This window comes from Phascolarctos cinereus, unplaced genomic scaffold (genome assembly GCF_003287225.1).
Source record: "Phascolarctos cinereus isolate Bilbo 61053 unplaced genomic scaffold, phaCin_HiC Scaffold_726;HRSCAF=1367, whole genome shotgun sequence".
Classification (NCBI taxonomy): Eukaryota; Metazoa; Chordata; class Mammalia; order Diprotodontia; family Phascolarctidae; genus Phascolarctos; species Phascolarctos cinereus.
The window spans coordinates 423,447,909-423,470,525 of NW_027556098.1; the positions used below are offsets into that span (position 1 = coordinate 423,447,909).

The 22,617-nt window shown below is 44.3% G+C and overlaps 1 protein-coding gene across 1 annotated transcript; it reads right to left on the reverse strand.

The window, feature by feature from the left end:
* Nucleotides 1–2,653: 2,653 nt before the first annotated feature.
* LOC110197895 (uncharacterized) lies at nt 2,654–14,120 on the reverse strand. The gene is made up of 5 exons (XM_020971945.2): nt 12,805–14,120; nt 12,102–12,190; nt 11,329–11,455; nt 8,927–9,022; nt 2,654–5,996 (listed from the first exon to the last, which is right to left on the reverse strand). The coding sequence occupies exons 1-5, from the start codon at nt 12,815–12,817 to the stop codon at nt 4,435–4,437; spliced, it is 1,887 nt and encodes a 628-aa protein (XP_020827604.1). The 5' UTR covers nt 12,818–14,120; the 3' UTR covers nt 2,654–4,434.
* Nucleotides 14,121–22,617: the final 8,497 nt, after the last annotated feature.

Genomic DNA, 22,617 nt, shown 5'->3' on the forward strand with positions numbered 1-22,617 from the left:
GATTTAATTTGCATTAGTCTAATTATTGATTTGGGTCATTTTTGCTCAAACTTTTAAAAAATGATATTTAATGATATGTTTCTCCCCTGCTGATCTGCCCTCTGTCAGATGAAAAAGGAAGAAAAAACAATTGTGTAACAAATACACAACTGAAGAAAAAAATTTCCTATAATATTTGTAATGCTTATTTTCTTATCACCTTTACCAATCTGAAAATCTAATTATTAGTGATTTGGATTAGTGATTATAGATGTAGAGTATTTTTTCCCATATAGTGGTAGAGAATTTGCATTTCTTTCCTTTAAAATTGCTTGTTCATAGTTTTTGACCAGTCTGTTGTGTCCACTCTTTATATACTCACCACATTTTTTGGGGAGAAGCCAGCCAGGTCTAGTTAGATCTTAAACCCCAGGGCTGACAGCTTTCCAGAAAACCTCCCTTTTCACTAAGGGACTTTTTCATGAAAGATTGCCTCCACAGGTGTTAGACTCCTGTTCTCAATTCCTATTTCTTCTGAGCTAGGGTAAGATTTAGTTTGAGATTGTTTGCCCCAGGGATTGGGGTGGTTTAAGTTTGGATTAAATTTGCCCCAGGGATTGGGATGGTTTAGGATTAGGATTAAGTTTTAGGTTTCTTTTTAAATTTTCTCTTAGGGATTGTGAAGGAATATGGGTTCCAGTCACGGTAAGATACCTGTGGATTCCCCCTTGAATAGGCTTTTGGTGGCATGAGACCAGGGGCTGCCCATCATAGCTAAGAGAATGACTAAGAAGCTCTCTATTGAGTTATGTGACATCTGACAGAAATCTGCAGGAAACTCAAATGGTAATTTGTTTTGGCTAAATTGGCTCCTATTATTGCAAATTGAAAAAAAATTAAGGCTAATCAGTGTGCGTTTGTCTTATTGTTTTGTCTGTGTTTTTGTTTCTTTGTAAAATGTTGGAAAATCTTTGTCTCGTGTTTCGTGTTGTTTGTTGATTCTGTTACCTTGAAAGACTTCTAGAGGGAAAATGCAGTCACCAAAAAGCTGCTGAAAAGCTGCATCCAAGGAGTTTAGTACACTGGGAAAGATTAATGAAGTTTCATACTTGAAGTCATCCCAGTAAATCGGGCTCAGACCCACTTTAGGCTTTCAATGGGAGATTAAGTTAAAAAAAATACTGCTAAAACATCCTAATAGATTTTGGAGGTTTGGAGATTAATCATTTAAGATTACAAAGGAGAACTCCTGAGACTGGGTAATTCCAAGAACTCATCCCCTTCTGAAATATCTTTGTGGGTTTTGGGGCACCACTCTGTAGAATTTAAGGAAAATCAGAATGATATTCTGTGAAAGTTTCAGGAGTAATTTCCTCCCCCCCCCCGAAGATAGCCCTATTGTCTTAATGTAGTGAAGGAAGGCTGCTGATTTGAAAGAAATGCCAGAGTGAAGAAGAAAAACAAAGTATGTGGTTTCCTCTTTATAGCTGCCTCTTGTTAATCTTTCCTTGGCCATGAAAAGAGAAAAAATTGTTTAGAGATGCCCCTTCTGACCTCCATCCCAGATCAGTAAACTCCTGAGCCCTCATCCCAACTCAGATTCCCCTCTGACTCCTACCTCAGCTCAGAAACCCCTGTGATTCTCCCAGCTCAGAGACTCTCCCCTCTCTCTGACCCTATTAACCCCTCTCATCTCAGATCAGGTTTCCAAAAGAGGGGGGTGAAAAAATGCTAGAAAAATGCAAGGAAACAAGTTACATTCTAGTTTTGAAAATCCATTAGCTTTGTGATCTTAAGCAAGTTATCTTATGTGTTTGCCTCAGTTTCCTGATCTCTAAATAGGGGAATAATGATGGTACCCACCTCTCAGGATTGCTGTAAGGATCAAATAATATGATTGTGAATTGCTTAACACAGTGACTGGCATATGGTAAGCACTATATTTCTTTAATTGATGTAATTTTTCCTATTATTTTGTTGTAAAACAGGTAACCATAATAATGAGGATGATAATAGTTTAGTACAAATAAATAAAGAAAGAAAGAATGAATAACTATTAGGGAAACATGAAGAAGTTAATAATATTCAAGCCCACAATCATGGCAGGTGAGCAACAGATGTTTTGTAAGTACAATACTAAATCTGTCAATATATTGATACTGAAACATCTCTGAATTACTATAATAGGATGCAAGTATGAAAAATTTCACAATTTTAATCTGATTTTGTGATCAAGTTATAATGTAGGAATGATATTCTTCAAAAGGAGAGAATTAAAGTATTAAGACAAAAATGTAATGTAAAAGTTTCCTAATTAAATGGTGTGGTATATTTTGAGAAAGCAACGGGATTATATTGTTTTCTTTAAGAATTATACCTATGTATATGATTGGCTTTAAAGTTTATCTAGCATGGAAATTTAGGCTTTGAGTATGTTTTAGTAATAAGTTCTCAAAATTGGATTAAGGATTTTACATATAAAATTGTATTGATAATTGTAAAGAAAGTGAAATTTCCCCCCATTTTGAAGTATCTATCTGATAACTCTAAGAGAGAAGAATTCATTTTACAGTTAGACCTTTATGAATGTTTTTTAGAATCTTATATCAGGTACAGGATTTAAGTAAAGGTAGAAACAGTAAATAGTATATTAAAAAACTGGAATTCTCTGAAGTTTAAAGATTGGAGAACCAAATTTAATAGATTGCATTAAATTGTATTGCGTCTTAGTACAGGCAGATTTTAGTAGAATTATCTAGGGATCTCTACAAGCAATTTGGAAACAGAAAAGCAGAGCCCACTTCAGTTGCCCAGATAATGAACCCTGAGAATGCCCAAAAGAAGAAATTCAGGGACCAGATGACTCCAGGAGATATCTGGGACTCAAAATGTGCTGATTAAATGGATATTGGTAGTAGGTTACTAAGATATAAGACAACTTTGTGTTAGTTGACATTGAAGATAATTATTGTATTGCTTTGGTCTTTTGTTTCATAGTGTTTATGTTTTAAGTTTTTTTGGTTACCTTGGAGATATGTGAATCTCCTCAAAAATGTCAACTGTAAACTTCTTAGTAGCTTGATATATAATATAACTTATACTCCTGATTATCAACATATGAAAAACCTTATAGAGTTGGCTTATAAATAAGTGACTCATGAATTAAATCGAAAGGGGGTAGTGATAATTGAGTGAAACACACTGACTCCATCTCATGATTCCATTCTGGAGCTAACTCGGTTCCCCTTCTGTTCAATTATGGGTTTAGTCCAATTTCTGTCCTATGAGAAAACTTCATTCAATTGTAGGAATTGTGAGAAAACTTTATTATCTTGTTTGAACTAACCCTTCATGGCTGGGAAGCTGAAGCACCCCTACCTATTGCTTAGTGACCCTTAACTAAAGACGTAGATTATGCTGACCAGAAACCTGGCTAGACACAAAAATTGATGCAAGGAGTTTTCTCACAATTATACATCTCAGGCAACCCTTATGTCATATCTGAAAACTGGCCTTATACTGATCAAACATTTTATTATTTACATGTTCCTTTGATTGTTCACAGACAATTGGGGGTGGAGGGAGTGGATTTCTGATTTCAAGGAATTTTCCCCTTCCCAACTTGAAAAGTCCCTAATCTCTCATTCAATTAGAATCAGACCACCTAATATTGTACTGTTTCCTTTTAATTAATTGGCTGTATTTGATTAATTGTTTTTAATGTATAAAAGTCTATTTCCCACATTATTTGGGGTCCAGGCCTATGGTGAAGAGATCTGGTCCTGATTTGTTAGGCAATTGGCATGCATTGCTCAATAAGTCAAAATGCTCAGAAGTTCGAACTTTTGCTTCTTCAGTAATTGCATCTTTCACACACCACACTACACTGTTTATATTCAAGAGGTTTCTCTCCAGTGTGGATTCTCTGATGTCAAGCAGGACTCTTTGTTAAGCCCTTTCCATGTTGGTCATATTAATAAAATTTCTCCTGAGTGTGGATTTGTAGGAAGACTGGATCTAATTCTGAAAGTCTTTCCACACTAACTGCATTCAAAAGGTTTCTTGCAAGTGTGGATTTTCTGATGGGCAACAAGATTGCCCTTCCATGTGACAGCCTTTCCACACTGATTTCCATCCAGTGTGGATTCTCCGATGGGCACTAAGACCAGAGCTCTTTTGCTTTGCCACACTGATTACATTCATAAGTTTTCTCCTCAGTATGGACATGCCCATGTACATCAAGACTGCAGATGATTCTGAAAGTCTTTCCACACTGATTACATTCATAAAATGTCTCTCCAATGTGGATTCTCTGATGGGCATCAAGATGGGAGCTTCTTGTGAAAGCCTTTCCACATTGATTACATTTATAAGATTTCTTGCCATTGTGGACACTCCAATGTGGATGCTCTGATGTGTAGCAAGCCTGGAGATCTTTGTGAAAACCTTTCCACATTAATTACATTCACGAGGTTTTTCTCCAGTGTGGATCCTCTGATGTTTAGCAAGACTAGAGCGAATTCTGAAAGTCTTTCCACATTGCATACATTCAAAAGGTTTCTCTCCAGTGTGGATTTTCTGATGTGCAGCAAGATTACCCCGTCGTGTAAAAGCTTTTCCACATTGGTTACACTGATAAGGTTTCTCTCCAGTGTGGATTGTCTGATGTACAGCAAGACTGGAGCTCTGTGTAAAAGCCTTTCCACACTGATTACATTCAAAAAGTTTCTCCTCACTGTGGATTCTCTGATGTGCAGCAAGACGGGATTTCCGTGTGAAAGCCTTTCCACACTGATTACATTCAAAAGGTTTTTTTCCAGTGTGCATTCTCTGATGTACGGTAAGACTAGAGCTCTTTGTGAAAGCCTTTCCACACTGATTACATTCATAAGGTTTCGCTCCAGTGTGGATTCGTTGATGGGCACTAAGATGAGAGCTCTCTGTGAAAGCCTTTCCACACTGATTACATTCATAAGGTTTCTCTCCAGTATGGATTCTCTGATGGGCACCAAGATGAGAGCTCTCTCTGAAAGCCTTTCCACACTGACTACATTCAAAAGGTTTCTCTCCAGTGTGGATTCTCCGATGTACTGTAAGACTAGAGCTCTGTGTGAAAGCCTTTCCACATTGATTACATTCAAAAAGCTTCTCCCCAGTGTGGATTCTCTGATGTAAAACAAGACGGGAGTTCCGTGTGAAAGCCTTTCCACACTGATTACATTCATAAGGTTTCTCTCCAGTGTGGATTTTCTCATGCTCAGTAAGACTGGAGCTATATCTGAAAGCTTTCCCACACTGATTACATTCATAAGGTTTCTCTCCAGTGTGCATTCTCTGATGTACACCAAGATTCGAGCTCTTTGTGAAAGCCTTTCCACATTGATTACATTCATAAGGTTTCTCTCCAGTGTGAATTCTCTGATGCAAAGCAAGATTGGCTCTCTGTGTGAAAGCCTTTCCACATTGATTACATTCATAGGTTTTCTCCCTAGTGTGGACTCTCTGACGTAAAGCTTTACCCGAAGCCTTTCCACACTGATTACATTCAAAAGGTTTCTTTCCAGCAGGGATTCTCTGATGGGCACCAAGACGGGACTTCTTTCCAAAAGTCTTTCCACACTGATCACATTCATGAGGTTTCTCTGTATTGTGGAATCTCTGATGTTTAGCAAGACTGGAGCTGTATCTGAAAGCCTTTCCACATTGATTACATTTATAGATCTTCTCCCTGGTGTGGGTTCTCTGATGTAAAGCTATATCTGAAGCTCTATCTGAAGCCTTTCCACACAGTTTACATTCATAAGGTTTCTCTCCGGTGTGGATACTCTGATGGCAAATGAGGAGTGATCTGTAGCAGAAAGCCTTCCCACATTCATCACATTTATAAAACTTCTCTTCCATTTCTTTCCAATTGAAATCACAGGGATCATCACTCATGAATGTTTGCCGGCCACATTCTTCCACAAAAATGCTCAGCTGTGTAGTCACCTCATTCACTTCAAACCTGGTCTCTGCACCTGAAGAAAACAATCGTATGTACACAGAAAGACACACACATACATAAATATGTTCTTTCCTCTAATGGAAGAAAGTAAACAGATTTATATTTTATCTCCTCAGTCAAAAAGAAAAATTTTCAAACTTAAACAGGCAGAATCAATCTTTGGAAACACCATTTGGTCACGTCTACCAGATGGTTTTTTTTTAGAAAAAGCTTTAATAAAACAAGGGATCCTCACAACAAACCTATTTCACATGCAGGCCCAGCATTCTCATTACCCTCCACAACTCAGGCCATGAGCTCGTAATGGCCGAGTGACCTGACCAACAACCTGGCAGCTGAGACTGGAACTCCCATCCTGTGACTGAGCATACCCTGTCCACGGTACTAGAAGGCCCTTCTCCACTGCACTTTCTATCTTTCCTCCTAATGCCTTTATTGATTATACTTATGATTTTGCCGGTCTCAGGTCACCTTCCTGCTATTCTGTACTGATCAGTTTGGATGCACTCTCACATGGTCATTCCTGGTAAATTTCATAGGCTAAGATGAGAAATAGGCTTATTCTTCTTAACTGTCTTGTAGTAATTTTCAGTGTTACATCCAACTTTTCTTCTTTTCTATTAGATCCAAAGGTATTATGCTATTTGCTGTACATATACTAAATATTCATATTATTTCATTATCTATTATATCTTGAAGCATCACCTCCATATCTTGCTATTTAATTTCTGAGAACAGAGACAAAGACTGGGCCATAGAGATCAGGAAGGGAATCTTGAGTTGGTGAATTGTACAAGCCTCAGCCATTTATTACTACTTATAGTAAGGCAGCAGTTTCCATTGCTACCTATAAGACGCTGCACAGAGACAAGAGAAAATCGTGAAACTGGGCTGTCTGGATCCACTACAAATTTAGGTTACATGATCTCAGCTGGGCCCTCACTGTGCTGAGGCAGTCCTTTGACATCTCTCTGTCTCCTTTTTCTACTATAAGGAGGAACTTTTCCAAATCTTTCTATTCCTCCCCAACCCCCTCATTTGGTTTACTTCCCCCAGTACTCTGACCTGAATGCTTGGCCTTGTACCTATAGTAAAAAATAATTAGACACTTACCAAGACCTTTCTTATCTCCTCCTCATCTCAAATAAATCAGATGTCTTCTTTTTCCTCCATTGCCTTGGTCTCTCATGAACAGATGGCCATTATAGTTGCCAAGGCAAACCCTATTACATGCATAAACCATCCCAAGCTATCCCATCTCCCAGCCAGCATATTCCCTCCTGTACCATCCCAATTCTTCCACAAATGTTCAATCTCTCCTTCTACTGATCCCTGCCCTGCTGCCATAAATAAAACAATGTGTCCCCAACCCTGAAAAAAGCCTCACATGGTCCATTCATCCCCATTAGATATTGACCTGCATCCTTTCTTCCTTTCATGGCTAAATACCTAGACAGGCTCATCTACAATTAGTGTTTCACCCTCCTTTCATCTTCCTCTCCTCAAAACTCTCTGCACTCCACATTTTAATGTCATTGCTCAACTGAAATTGTTCTCTGTCAAGTTACCAACAATCTCCTAATTGCTAAATCCAATGGATTTTCCTTAATCCTCATCCTTTTTGACCTCTCTGCAGCCTTTGAGATAATCAATCATGCCCTGTCCCTTGACACTCATTTCTCTCTAGGTTTTGGTGACAATACTTTCTCCTGGTTCCATCCCTACACGGCTCAAAACTAACCTCACTGTCTTTCCCCAAACCCTCCTGTCTCCTTATTTTCTTCTGCTATCCAGGGCATCACCCTCCCCAATCATCCAGGCTCATCACCTATGTGTCACCACTCATCACCTTCCCTCACACTGTCACATCCACCCATACTCAACACCGTGGAAAGACCTATTGATTCTTCTTTCTTAACATCTCTCCCACACATCCCCTTGTCTCCCAATGTTGCCACTTTCTCGGTTCAGCCCCCAAACACCTCACACCTGAGGTATTCTAAGAGCCCACTGGTTGGCCTCACTGTCTCAAGTATCTTTTTGTCCACTCAATCCTCCACCCAGCTGTCAAATTCATCTTCCTAAAGTGCACTTCTGATCACGTCACTGCCTACTTCATACACTCCCTTGGTTCCCATGCTGAGGATCAAATACAGAATCCTATGCTTGGCTCTTAAAGTTCTCCATCATGTGCCTCTCTCCTGCCTCCCCAGTCTTCTTTCACCTCACTCCCCCTCCCACAAGTGATAATCAATGGTACAGGCCTCCTCTTTGTTCCCTGACCAGGACACTCCCCCTCCCAACTCCATGTTTTCTCTGGCTGCTCCTCATGCTCACTCTGGCTTCCCTGAAGTCCCACCTAAAACTCCTCATAAGTCCTCTCCAGTCCTCCTCAGCCTTGGTGCCTTCCATCTTTTGATTAGCTCCAATTTATCCTGGATGTACTGGGTCTGTACAAAGTTGTTTGCATGTTCTCTTGCCATTAGACTTGGAAGTCCTTGAGAACAGGGCTTGTCCTCTGTTTTTCTTTGTATTCTTGGTGCTCAAGACAGGGTCTGGAACATGGTAGGTGCTTAATAAATCCCTACTGACTTGAATAAAGCCTAGGAAAGAGTTCATATTGGACAGCCTCAGCCCCTCTTGGATGCTTTCAGGAAAGTCCCATGCCCCAAAGCTCCAAACAATAACTTCTCAGAGGATCACAGACTTATCACTGGAAGGGAACTGAAAAGCTAGAGTCTCAGCCCCTCTACTATATTATAGAAGACAAAACTGGGGCTCAGAGGTTCAGTTACTTGGCCAGGATCCCACTGCTGAAATGTGTCTAAAATCAAATTCCAAGTCAGGTCTGTCTGCCCCCAAGTCCTTAGCATTTCTTTCCCTATGACACATTGATGCCTCTTGTGATAACAGCCCTCACACACCTGCTTTCCTCTCACTCACCTGGCCAGGAGTTCCTTGGGCCTTTTTGCCCTAGTGTCCCTGGTGCTTCTCCTTGATGAAAAGGGGAGATCAGATCTTCTCTAGGCACTGGAAGCCCTGGGAGTATAGAATAAGGAAGGGATGAGGATAGAGAGAAATATACAATTTAGTCCTAGTTAGAGAAAGAGGACATACAGGCAAGGATGTAAGCACAGGATGGCTCCCAGAATGCCTCAGAGATGTTTTCTATGGTATTGATTGTTAGGATCTTGGGAGAGGGGCAGAGATCATGCAGTCCATTTGGAATCAGAAAATTCCATTCTTTTTCGCCTTTCACAGAAGGATGGATACATTGCATAGCTTCCACTAGAAATTAGAGGCCACTCTTACTGTAGTGGTAAGAAGTCTGAGTGGTGCTTGAGCAGGGATCTATTGTTGTCTAATCAATTTGATCCAGAGTGAATTGGGTTTAAGGCATGGTCTTTGGGAAAGAAATCTAGCCAGTAAACTCCCTATTAACTAGGTAGGTTTTAGCCATCAAAATTTACATTGTTTTGGGCAGACACTGTCAGGTAAGGACATGATAACCCATCTCAGGAGAGGAGAGGATGAGCTGAGTTGCCCCACTGGAACTAGCCAGCTGGATCCCCATTCAGGCAGCCCAGATTACTCACAGGTTGTGGTTTGCCCTTCATTCTTGAAGAGGACCACGACATCAGGGAGATGATGACATGACTTGCACTGAATTGGATTTGAATGCGGGAGGGCGGTGCACCAGCCTCACTTTCTCCTCTAGAGCTGTCTTGTCCAGTGGCCAGATAGAGATCAGGACAACTGCAGGTGGCCCAGGATGCAGTGGGAGACCTCAGCCTTTCTAAGCTGATGTCTTTCCAGAGTTCTCACTTTGAGTGAGGCCACATCCATTCAGTTCATTTAAAAAAAAAATCTGGGGGCAGCTAGGTGGCACAGTGGATAGAGCACGGGTCCTGGATTCAGGAGGACCTGAGTTCAAATCCGGCCTCAGATGCATAACACTTACTAGCTGTGTGACCCTGGGCAAGTCACTTAACCCCATTGCCTAGCCAAAAAAAAAAAAATCAAACTGGGAGGGGAAGATCCTCATGATTGTTGGCCAAAGAGAAACAGTTACTAGTTACATTCGCTCTTTTTTTTTTTTATTTGAAGGGCCATCCCTTGATTCACTTCTTCAACAGCTCTAATCACCGAATGGGCATTGCCTCACATAACCAGAAGGTGATGTAACTTCTGTTTGCCTCAGTTCCATCCACTAAGAAATGGGATAATAATAGTACCAGGGATGTTGTGAGGATCAAATGATATGAATTCTAAAGCGCTTTGCCCAGTCTGGGACACAGAAGAGGTGCGTGGCGATGCTTGGTCCCTTCCCTTCCTTTCCCACCATCTGGGCTGGAATTTGAGGGAATGACTAAGGAAGAACAAGGAGACACCTGCTATACCCGTCAGGATTAGGAGCAAGGAGCTCGAGACTGATGCCTGTTAACAAGAAGACCTTTCTGAAGTCTACACCCATCCCAAGGAGGAAGGGGCTGCCTTGGAAGGCAGAGGGTTCCCTTCACTGTCCACCTTCAAGGAAAAGCTATGCGAACAATTTTCCAAGATTTTGCAGATAAAATTCATGTCCCGTTAGAGGTTAGACTAAATAACGTCTGAGATTAGCTCTACAGCTGAGATTCTATTACATTGGTTTGCATTTTGACCTCAAGCTACCTAAAATAGGAAAGAGACCAAGTAAAGTCCCAGCTTCCTGTCACATAATTCAAAGATGTCAGGAGCCCCTCCCAACACCACTCCTCTTTTTACTCCTCTCTTTTTACTATCAGGAGACGCCCTGTCTTCCAGAGCTAAGGCCCAGCAAGCAGGCTGTGCCCTGAGCTTAGTATAGCAACAATCCTTTGCGCTCACCCCCAGATGAACGCTGCAGCTAACTCACTAAGTCTCTGAGCTCAGGTAAGCACCAGCAGGCCCGAACATGAAGCCCTGCTATGAATAGACTTTTTGTCACTAGGCAACCTTGCCTCACTGTTGCTGTCATGCCTTACTATTCAACTCTTTGTGTAGCCATGACTACATATATATATATCAAGGTTTAGCCTCACTGCCTTGGGTCTCCTCCTAAGGAGACCCCAGCCCATGTGTGTAGTTTCCCTCTTCCAATAGAATAAAGAAGGCTTTTTGCCTATAACCTCTGTGACACTGGTCATTTATTTTCAGAATTTGACAAAGACCTTTCACAGAAAAACCAGGGAGCAGGAGGACCCTGTGGAGAGACCAGCACTTTTGCTTTGTGCATCTGATAAAGGCTCAAACCCTGCACACTAGGGAGGGAATGAAGACATTCCTTGGATGGCAGATTCAGGGCTACCAGAGGACATGGTCCTTACCCAGGGTCAGCAGGTTCTGGGCATTCTCCTCCATGACCTCCTTGTACAGCTCTTTCTGAGAATGGTCCAGGAGGCCCCACTCCTCCTCAGTGAAATCCACAACCACATCCTTGAATGTCACCAACTCCTAAACCATCAAAAGTCACATCATTTAGAACTGAAAGAGCCCCAAATTCATCTAGCCCAACCCTCATCAACTTCAAGGAGGAAACTGAAGCAGAGAAGGGATGGGCCCACAACTCCTATCACCTTTAAGGATGTCAGAGCCAACCCTTGAAACCATAGTCATTAAGAGCCCAATGGAATGTTGAGAAAAGCATTTTATATCTGAAGTTTGAATCATGTTGGAATAATAAAAGCTGGAGAAATGTCTTACTATGAAATACTTTTCCCTATGGAATCAGGGAGAAGGTATGTGTTCTTTCAGTGAGGTGTAAGAGTCTGTGAAGGAGAAGGAGAGGTGATGTGAAATTCCTTCTCATCAGAAGTATTGTAAGTGATATGCTAAGAAAATTCTGTGAAGAGTTTGTCAGAAGCTGGCAAGTGCTGTGTATTCGTGGGGGGTGGGGGTGGGGGTGGGGGAAATTACCCGTCATCACCGAGAAAAGAACAGAGAAAAAGAGATTATCTAGCTGATTTCCTAAAAGGTTGTACTAGACTTATCTAGATGAAAGCATGAAGAGGATTCTTAAAAAATAATAATCACAATCTGGACTGAGCTGAGTGGCCACACTGGCTGATGCTGGTCAGGTCTGGGGGAGGACTGCACTCACCTGGGGTGGAGGTCTCTGGGTCCCGGGGGCCATTCCCTCTGTCTCCAGGCTCCCTGCTTGGGCCAGGCCTTGGTCCTCTGAAGGCTGAGCTGGGAAGGAAGAAGGCTCACTGAGGGACAGAAGTCTTTCCCTTCTCTTCCTAGGCAGCAGACTGGCCCACAGGGATTTATAGAGGGTGAGGTCCTACAGGAGTTACTAAGCCCCTGGCCCTGCCCTCAGGGAATAGAGTCCAAGTCAGGGGTCAGCAGGTAGGGTCAGGCTAGGAAAAGGTTTGAAAATGAAGACTATGTTCCATCCTCACAAATTCCTTCCCTTCTGTTACCCCTCCCTTCCCCCATCCTTCTAGAGATACTCAAAAGGCAGAAGGGGCTTGGGATCCCAGATGGGATGAGACCAGTCAGGGCCTCAATGGCTCCTGACCCAGAGCTCTACCTCCATCCGATGCTATGAGTGAGACATGAAGGTTGGGCAACTGTGACCCAATGGTAGAGGTGGGGATGGCACCCCAGGCCTTTGAGATGTCATGGAGAGCCTTGACAAATAGCAGGGGGCAGGGAGTATCCCAGAGAACCAAGCCTGGTTGGGAAGCCTGCTCCCCGCATAACTGGAGGACACTCACCAAGAGGTCCGATGGGAAAGATAAGGCCAAAGGGAAAGACAGCCAGCAGGCCTGAGACAGTGAGGGGTCCTTGCTCAGACCTACCTGGGACTGGCATGTTCAGAGCTGGCCTCCAAAAGGCAGACAGATCCTGGCTGTGAGGGAGGGCAAAGAAATCTCTGCTCCAAAGGAAGAAAGCAGAGAGATCTCAGCTCCAAGGGAAGAAAGCAGAGAGATCTCAGCTCCAAGCGTTCCTGTTTTGAGCCAGCCTGCTCTGGGGGGCCTTTAAGTCTTTACTAAGATCCCACCATCTACAAGAAGCATGTCTTGATCGACCTTCTCTGATTTCCTGCAGTTTACCTTAGGTATATTTCGTATGCAGGAAACAAGGAAACAAACATTTATTAAGTGTCTATTATGTGCCAGGCACAACGGCTTTACAAATATTATCTCATCTGATCCTAACAAAAACTCTGTCATGTAGGTCCTACTACCACCATTTTACAGTATGGAAAATGGAGACCAGCTCTCCAGGAAGGGAATGAGGCCAGATTTGAGCTCAGGTTTTCCTGAATCCAGGCCCAGAGCTCTATCCACTGTATCTCCTGGCTTCTGACCATGGAAGTATGTATGTGTGTGTGTGTGTGTGTGTGTGTGTGTGTACAGTTATTTGCAAATTGTCTCCTGTTTTCTTTTTCCATTCTTGGAATCCCAAGAACCTATGAGTTGCTTAGTTCATACCAATTCTTAATAAAAGCTTGTTGACTTCTTTAAGTGACTAAATCCATGAGAATGTGAGCTCCTTGAGGGCAGGGGTTGTTTCACCTCAGCTTTGCACCCCAGCACTTAGCACAGTGCTTGGCACACAATCAATACTTGTTGAATTACCATGAGTCCCCAGATCATGGAGATTTCAGCCATTCTCTTATTTTCTGCATTCCAAGATCTGTAATATCAAATGTATTCAAGAAATGAATCTCATTTTGAAGCACGGCTGGGGTCTTCGGAGAATGAGTTGGCTCAGATGTGTAACTGCAATGCGTGATATTCTAAGTAAAATTTTATGATTTTCCTAAACCATTTCATTACTTTTTTTCATCAACTTCTTTCCCGGGCCAACAAGATTTTATGACCTTGCCCAAAGAAAAGGTCTAAAGGCATCTGGTAAGTCTCCAAAGAACTTCTCACTTTAGTAGAATTTATAGTCTTTTGTACTTTCCCAAACAGAAAGTTCTTCTTATTATTCTTTTTAAAGCAAAATAGACCTAACTGCCTACATAAACAGTCTTTAAACACTGGCAGCACAGTCTCTAACAACTTAATTCGTCATTTCAAAACATTTAGGGCAAAAGAAGACTTAATGTCTTAAGGAAACAATTGGATCAGCCTCTAGGAACAATTTTTCAAATTGACAGTATTTCTTATACAATGGTTTCTCAAAAATCACAATAAAAGAAAATTAGAAGTATAATATTATAAATAATGTTACAGATTTAAAACAAATCTTAATGCTTTGATAAAACAGATTTGAAACAAAGTTTATTGCCAATCAAATAACAACAATTCAGTTGAGTGGTTTCTGCATTATCTTACATAAAAAATCACTTTATCCATTTATCAATTTGACACTCTAGACTGATTGTATTCAGATCCCAGCAGAGTCATTTTGATCCAATCATGCTCTTAATTCTTATCCTTATCATTTCTAAACATATTGCCTTAATGTCAAATTTTAAGTGTATTTTGTATGAAGGTATGATCCACCTGTAGAGGGTCAAACATCACAATTATCCTAAGAGGAGCACATATATGATTTTAAATGAGACTGCATTAGAATTTGTTTTAGGGCAAACTCAGCCCCATCAGAACTAGATTTACATTTATAAATGATATCATACAGAATCTCAATTTTCCCAAGGGCCATGTGCTGGCAGAAGATCAAATTATAGGGCCCACTACTTTGGGTTAGTCTATTGCCAAAGTTTTATTGGGGCAGTCCTTCTACTCAGAAGGGGGAAGAATCTCAGGACAGGAAGAAGGAGGGACAGTGGGAGGTGATGAACAGGTGAAGGAGAAGGAGCTCTAAGGGATAACCAGCCTGGTGGGTGATGGCTTAGAATTCAAGCCCTGTGGTGAACTAAGAGAAGGCTAAAGCAGAAGAAGGGTCATTCCCATGGCCATGGCATTGCAGCTGATGGAGACCAGGAATAGGGGCAGAAAGGAGGGCAGGGGCCTGAGTCCCTGGCCCTGACTGTGAATAGAGGAAAAGCATGATCCTGGGGCCTCCGGCCACAGGCAGAGAGGGCCTTTTGGACCCTCCTGGAAAAGGCTTGGCCCACTGAGGCTCCTACAGCCTCTTCTGCTTCCCACAGGGCCCACCTTTCTAGACAAGCTCTGCCTTGGACTCCCCTTCCTAGCAGACCCCCTAACTGAAAGCAGCAGTCTTTTTAGTTGACATAACTATCTCTTAGAAATTCTGTGCTTTCAGGTCTCAGGTGGGTCTGAACCAGGAAGTCAGAGAGGTCAGATGGCTTCCCTGTTCTCTGACTAGCCTTATAACAACAGGATGTAGTCTTTGATGCCTCCTTCATGCCATGCTTCTTGCTTTATCCAGGTCTCACCCAGAAGCCCTGTTCTTCTGACTGGAGAGCGTTCTCAACCAGCCCAACCCTTATCCCCTGCCTGCCGCTTTCTGACCATCTTTATGCTACTGCCTCCTAATCTCTTTCCTCCTTTCACTCTGGGAAACACAATCACATCTTTTGCACTCATATTCCTCCACTGAGGCTTGCATAAAGCGGGTGGATAATGGCTGTCAAAAGTGAATTTTTGAGAAAACATAACCGACTCCATTTGATGCTCTACTGGCTGTTTTTATATCAATGTGCTGAATGTCCCCTTCAGAACCTCCCTTCCCCCAATCACTTTAAAACTCACAGACTCACTCACTGTGCTGTTATTCCATCTTAGAAGGCACAAAGGGCTTAGCAAATGTTGGTTAACTAGCTGACTAATCAAGCAGAGACTGTTTTCTTTGGACTGGCGTAACTGTCCTTCGTACCAGACCTTTCTAACCCTAACCCTAAATTCACGTCCTTTTTCTTTTGCTCTCTCTGTGCCCTAACCTGATCTCACCCAAACTCATTTGTCAGCCTGTCTACAGGACCTCAGGGATCTTATCCAAACTCTGTTTCACGTAGCTCAGGAAAAAGAGATTATCTCTGTCATCTGTGGAACTGGGAGACACACATGTCTATCATCTACTGATGGAGTGTGTCACACTGTTGTGTGACTGGGAACCTGTTTGAGGAAAACTGCTTTTAATGCTATGTCATTTAATTATTAATTTGTAATATTCCCTTCTCAGTTCAAAAGGCCTCCCGGTACATTTTAGCTGAGGAATCTACTCCCACCCCCCAACACATTACATGGGCTAATTAGTGCTATGGCTGCCAAGGACCTGGAAAATTCATGTAACGTGGTGTATGTAGTATCAGATGGTATTGACTTGTAACTTACTATTAATAGCATTTATGTAGCCCTTAAAGGTTTTGTGAAAAGAGGGGTCACTAGTAACTGTGGTGGGAGGAATTTCAACCAAGCAGAGGGTCAAGAAGTCACATAGGAAGATGCTGCAAAAAGAGTTTGGGGTCAGCCAATAGGGGTAGAGAGTAAAGCCCCACCCATGCCCTTGGCTCCCAGGGACTGCAGTCCTCCTGGTGTTGACTTCTTATGGACCGTTTGCTCAGGAAAGCCTCAGCCCTCAAGGATCACTTCAATTTCCACTCTCAGGAGGTTTCTTACACCCAACCTGACCTGACCATTCATTGTTTTAGCTTCACTTGTCACCTCAAACCTTTCAAAAAACCTTCTCCAATTCAGCTTACAACAATCAAGAGCATATCTAATTCGGCTCCAGTTCTTGGATGAAGTGTGTCAATCTATGCCCTGGGGCCCCACTCCCCAGGCCAGTAGTTTTTCAACTAAAGAACCCCTTCTTGCCCACTAAAAAGATCAAAATTAATATTCCCTTAAGTTCCTACCATATTGATATTATAATTTATTGTAGGCTGCATTGATCTTTATAATTGGGTCTCCATTTGACTAAACCACTTTTCTATGTTCTTGAGTTGAGCTCAGGAATTTAGCCTTCCCTCTGAGTTAGTTTACAGTTATAATTGAAGAGAAAAACTGCTATCTATCATACTGTTAGCTCCTGGAAAAATTCCAGGACATTGGTTTGCTGTTTTTGAAGACCTACAAGGTGACGTGGCATATTTCCATAAGATATGTGGTCCATCCCTGCTTGTCCTTGTATAATTAAGTAGGGTCTTATGTGCCGGGGAGTCTGCCATCAATAGCCTCAGGTGCAGATGGGTCCCTTAAAACAATGGAGACAACATTAAAACAATGAACATTCTTTTAATTATCAGAGAGGGATGTGATTCGTCTCACCTGAATGCCAACTCACATTTTTCCAGTAAACCAACTGTAATGTTCCAGGACTGGCAAGACCCTTTCTATTTCATTTGTCAATAAAGAGGGTCCTCTCCTTCTCACTGGGGTTTTTGGCTTTACTGAGGTTGCCAGTTCGACTTACTTTGTTAACACTTATACAAGTCACTGCAAGTAAACTGATTTTGCTTTGATTATTTCCCTAAGTTTCCCTCAGTTTCAAACATAAATCCAGTATTCTCCTTTGCAAGGTAAGCTCCAGGAGCACGAGGAATATTTTAATTTTGTTTCATACTCCCTAGGTATTTGTATCTTCCCCAGCACAGACCTAGAAACAATGAAGCGCTTCATGGATTTCCATTTAAAACAAGAGCTCCAAACCCCATTTACACTCCCTACCACCTGATTCCTCATTCCTCTCCTTCTCATGCCTCCTCTCCCAAAGTTTCAACCTAATTACTTCCAGACCTTCCACTGTGCCTCCTAGAATGTCTAGGCCACAAGCTTCCCTTTATCTAAATTCTATTCCTTTCCCACTCCATATATCAAGAAGCTCTCCCTGAAACCTGGCTTTCCCCTGCTGACAAAGCCTCCCTGGCCACCATCCCCAGTTCTGGATTCGCTTCCACTCATTCTCCTTGGCTTACTGTCAAGGCAGGGGAGTCAGACAACTCCTTGCTTCCTGCGGACACTTGCAGGTCCTCTCTTTTCCTAAAACACTCAATGATAACACGAATCTTTCATATGTGTACAGGAAATGGCATGATATCTTTGGATCTGAATGGAAAAGAAGATAAGTCAGGCAAAACACTGAAAATGACGTGGGACCAACTGAAGGGAGCAAAGCTATTTCTCAGCTTAGCAAATGACAGTTGCGGAGAATGACCATGAGACAGTGCGTGTAAACTGGTCGGTATAGAACAGCAGAAAGTTGGCCTGAGATCAGCAAAATAAAAAGGCTAAAATCACAGAAGAATCTGAAGAAAAAGACTGAAAATGCAATGTAGAAAGACCTTCTAGTGCTGAGGGCAGAGTGTCCTCAGCACAGGGTTTGAGTTCCAGTCTCAGCTGCCAGTTACCCTCATCCTCAAAAGCCCTCATTTGATACATGCATCCGGACTGAGGGTCATCCCATCCCTCCTGCCTTTTGTGGGCTAAACACCTTGAGAAGACTCAGACAGGTGCCTCCAACTTGCTCTTCCCTCACCCTCCTGTTCGCTCTCCACAATCTGACCTCAGACCTCATTCAACAAACTGCTCTCTCCATAGAGATCAATGATCCATCATCTGCTCCATCCAAAGGCTTTTCTCAATCATCTTCCTTCCTGAACTTTCTGTCCATCATTCTCTTCTCCCTGACACTGCCTTCTCTCCAGTTTCTCTGGGACACTATTCCTTCTTGGTTCTCTTCCTCTACATCTGAAGGACACTTCACAGTTTCCTTTGCTGGATCTTCATCCAGGTCAATGCCATTAACTCTGAGGATCTCATAGGGCTCTGTCCTGGGCCTTGTTCTTTCATCCCTCCTTAGGATTTCAGAAGACAGCCCAGGACAGAGCCTTGGCTGAGCCATGGTGATCAGGCTGATCTAGTGAAGATCCAGCAAAGGAGAATAAGCATGGTCAGGTGGGAAGGAGGAGAACCAGAAGAGGGAACTACCACAAAATACTAGAGAGAAGAGGATACAAGCAGAAGGTGACTGACATCATCAAAGGCTACAGGGCAGCCGTGAATGATGAGGACAGGGCAAACACCATTAGATTTGGCAATTACAAGATCCCTGGTGTTTGCAGAAAGCAGCTGAATCATGAGGGCTGAAGCCAGCTGGTAGTTAAGAAGAGAGTGAGGGGAAAAGAACTGGAGTTACAAATTATAGATGTCCCTCTCAAAGACTTTAGCTCTAAAAGGGAGGAGAGATAAAACAGTGATCCCTAGCTAGGACACAGATCAACTGGGCATTTTTTGAGGAAGCAAAATGTGTGCAGTACAAAGTTATCTACTGGGAAGGAGCCAGTACACAGGGAGAGACAAAAGGGATAAAAGATGGGGTCATCTGTTGGGGGAGAGGGGATGGAATAGGATCGTTTGTGCATCTAGAGGTTTGCCCTTAGCAAGGGGAAAGCTACTTCTTCGTTTGGGATGGGGCTAATGGAGGTAATATCTGCAGAAGACTTCTCAGCAATGTGAGATGAGGATGAAGAGAGAAGAGGGAGGCCTTGGTGAAGCATTTCACCTTTTTTTTTTCAAAGGAAGACAGAAGTTGTTCAATTAAGAAGCTGTGGGGAATGTTGCTATGAAGTTCTAAGGGGGAAGGAAAATTTTGGAGTAGATACTGTGGAATGTGGCATAGTGGAAGAATAATTACTTGCACTGTTTCAGTGACAGCCCAGTAGAGATTGGGTAACCTAAATTTATAGGTGACCCAGTCATTACACTTTTGTGACATTCTCCAGCACCCTTCTGCTACATGTAAACAGGAGTCCAGATGGTAGATGGTGAGAGTAATCCAAGTCGGGGGTTGGCAAGGCATGATGGGTGTTAGATAACTGAACAAGAGATAAGATGCTCATATAAACTTGAAATGATTGGCCAAGAGGTCAAGACAGAGAAGTATGGCAAGGGAATGCAGTGAAAGGCCCAGGGTTTGGAGGTCACACTGAGGACAGAGAATATGGTGAACACTCATAAGGCAGAGGGAAAGAAGAAATGATAAGAGAGTGTAATCAGATAAAGAAACATAGGAGTCCATGAGGATTGAAGTGGAACACTTGTGGGTGGTGGCAAGATCAAGGGCATGAACTTGTGTCTGAGCAGCTTTGGTGAAGCGGAGGAAAAGGTCATGGGAAGGGAGGGGAATGTGGACCTGACAAGGTAGCCTGCTGGAGGGAGCATCTCTATGTACGCTGAGGTGCAGAGACAGACCCTGGGCCTGGCACTGAAGTAACCGAGAAAGAAAGGAGAATACCACCGAGGTTAGCAGATGACCGCTACCTCAAATGGGACTGGGGGAAAAACGGGGCCTGAACGAAACTTCCAGGAGGAGAGGCTACTAGGTAATGGTGGTGGCAGGAGAATCTGGAAACGGGCGACAAGCTGGTGTTGGGGAAATGTGATGACGTTTCTTTTGTGCCCAAGATCAGAGCTAGTGACAAGGTGTGTGTTCACACGCATCCCAGGCTGCCTCCTGACTATGCTAATGGCGGCTGCTTCTGCCACTGGTGGCTTCTGACCTGAGCATCCACTCTGGGGAAGGGCCCAGCCCAGCCGTCCTCCACTCTCTGAACTACATCTTCACGCCTCAGCCCTGCTGGCCCATTTTGTCATTGAGGGAAGGGCCCAGCCCAGCCGCCCCTCATTCCCCACAGGCCACCAGGGCCTTACAAGGGCTCTTCCTTGTCTTCCCCTTTTCACCTGTCCTTCCAGGTGTTCTACCCCCACCTCAGAATGCATGATCCTCAAGGACAGAGACTTTATTTCTTTTGCTGACACATGCATCCCTAGCAGAGTGAGTGGCACACAGTAAGCACTTAATAAATGCTCACTGAGGTCAAAGTCACTCCCTTTGGCCCTCCCCATGTCATACTGGTTCATTTGGAAAGTGGCAGCAATGTTAAAAGTCACAGTATTTCTCCGCAAGGACAAAAGCCTCTCCCCCAAGGTCACGAAGAAGGGGAGTCCTAATGATGTCATCCTGAGCACTCCCTCCTGCTCCCAGCCTGCAGTGGGGGTGCTGGAGAACTCCTCCCTGACTGGGCTCTTGATCCCCATGGGCCACACTGGACAAGTCTGAGACCCAGGGCCCATGCTTTCCCTGCCTTCGGCAGGACTTCCAGGGCCCTGAGACACCCATGACAACACCCCCCCCCACCAGGCGTGGGGCTTCCCCTCTCCTCTTACAGTAAAGGGCTGGGGGGGTTGTTGGTGTGGTTTCTTTGGCTAGGGAGGGGGTCCCCAAGGAGTGATATCACCCCAAAGGCCAGCCCTGTCCCTCCCTCTGCCCCCTTTGGGGGCCCGGCCCAGCTCTTGGGGTCCCCCAGAGAAGCAGCTGCTCCAAGGAAGGTGTCCCAAGGACTCCTCGTCCCTCCCCCCAAGCTCAGGGGGCAGCCTGTGGAGCAGGTGAAAAGCCCACGCAAAACTGGGGGCTCCCCCAGACACCGGGACCCCAGTAGCCCCCCCCATCAAACACGGATGCACAAGCACCAGCCCCTCCCCCGAAGCACACGCATGCACGCACGTGCAATCACACACAATTCAGACATACAATTCCATGCACATGCGAACCAGCCCCCAGCCCCTTCCCTCTGTCACACACTTGCCTGTGCAATCATACTCTTGGATAAACACAACATAAGCACACACACTCAAGACACTCCCCCCCTCCATGCACACACACCTGCAAACACACTTAGGGACACAGCAGCCATTCCTGCACACACATGAACACTCAGCAGCCCCAGCCCCTTCCCTCTGTCACACAGTTGCCTGTGCAATCACACTGTTGGACAAACACACGCGGACACTCAGACACCACCCCCATCCCTTACCCTCTCACGCATTTGCACACTTGCACACTCATCAGCCCCCAGTCCCTCCACTGTCACACACACTTCCACACGCAATCATACTGACAACCAGATGCACACACTGTCACCTCCAGCCCCTTCCACCGTCGCACACATTTGTACACATGCACACACCAGTCCCCAATTCCTCCCTTCACAAGCACTAGAACAAGCAATCACACTTTTGGACGAACATATGTACGCAAACTCAGACAACCCCCGCCCACCCAGCCCCTTCCCCATCACACACCTTTGCACCCATGCACACACACACTCGTCCCACCCCCTCCCTCTGGCACACGCGCAAAGGCTGGCACGGACACTCCCACACTCACTAACCCAAGCAGGGTCCGTGTGTCTTCCAGCGCCCCTGGGGGGGTAAGGAGGAGGAGGGGCTCCCCCGGCCCTCTGGGAGCCTGGGCCGCGCCTGCGCACTGACTCCCTCCGCACTTCACTCCCCCGCCCGCACTCACCCAGGGGGGCCCAAGAACAAAGGGCTGAACACACCGTGCAGTCCCTTGGGAAGTTGCGCCTGCGCACTTCTAGATTCCCAGCATACCCTGGGGCTCTGCAGCGGCCACGGGGGGGTGGAGATGCGGAGGCATGAGTGACGTCACGGTGCAGGCATTCTGGGAAATGGAGTCCATGCTTGGGGCGCTCCCTGCTGGAGCTGGCGGCCACGTGCTAAACCGCGAGGTCCCTGAAGGCGTCGGGTTCTTTTAGCTCTTTCCTTTAGAAGAGCACCAAGGGATGCAAGGAGGGCCTGGGGAGCTGGGTGCAGGAATGCCAGCTTTCACTGTCACTGGTGGCACACAGCTCTTCTCTCCTCCCTAACGGCCTGGCAGCCCCTGGGCAGGCTCTCCTCAACCCTCCCGGGCACTATGGCAGCAGCCTCCTTTGG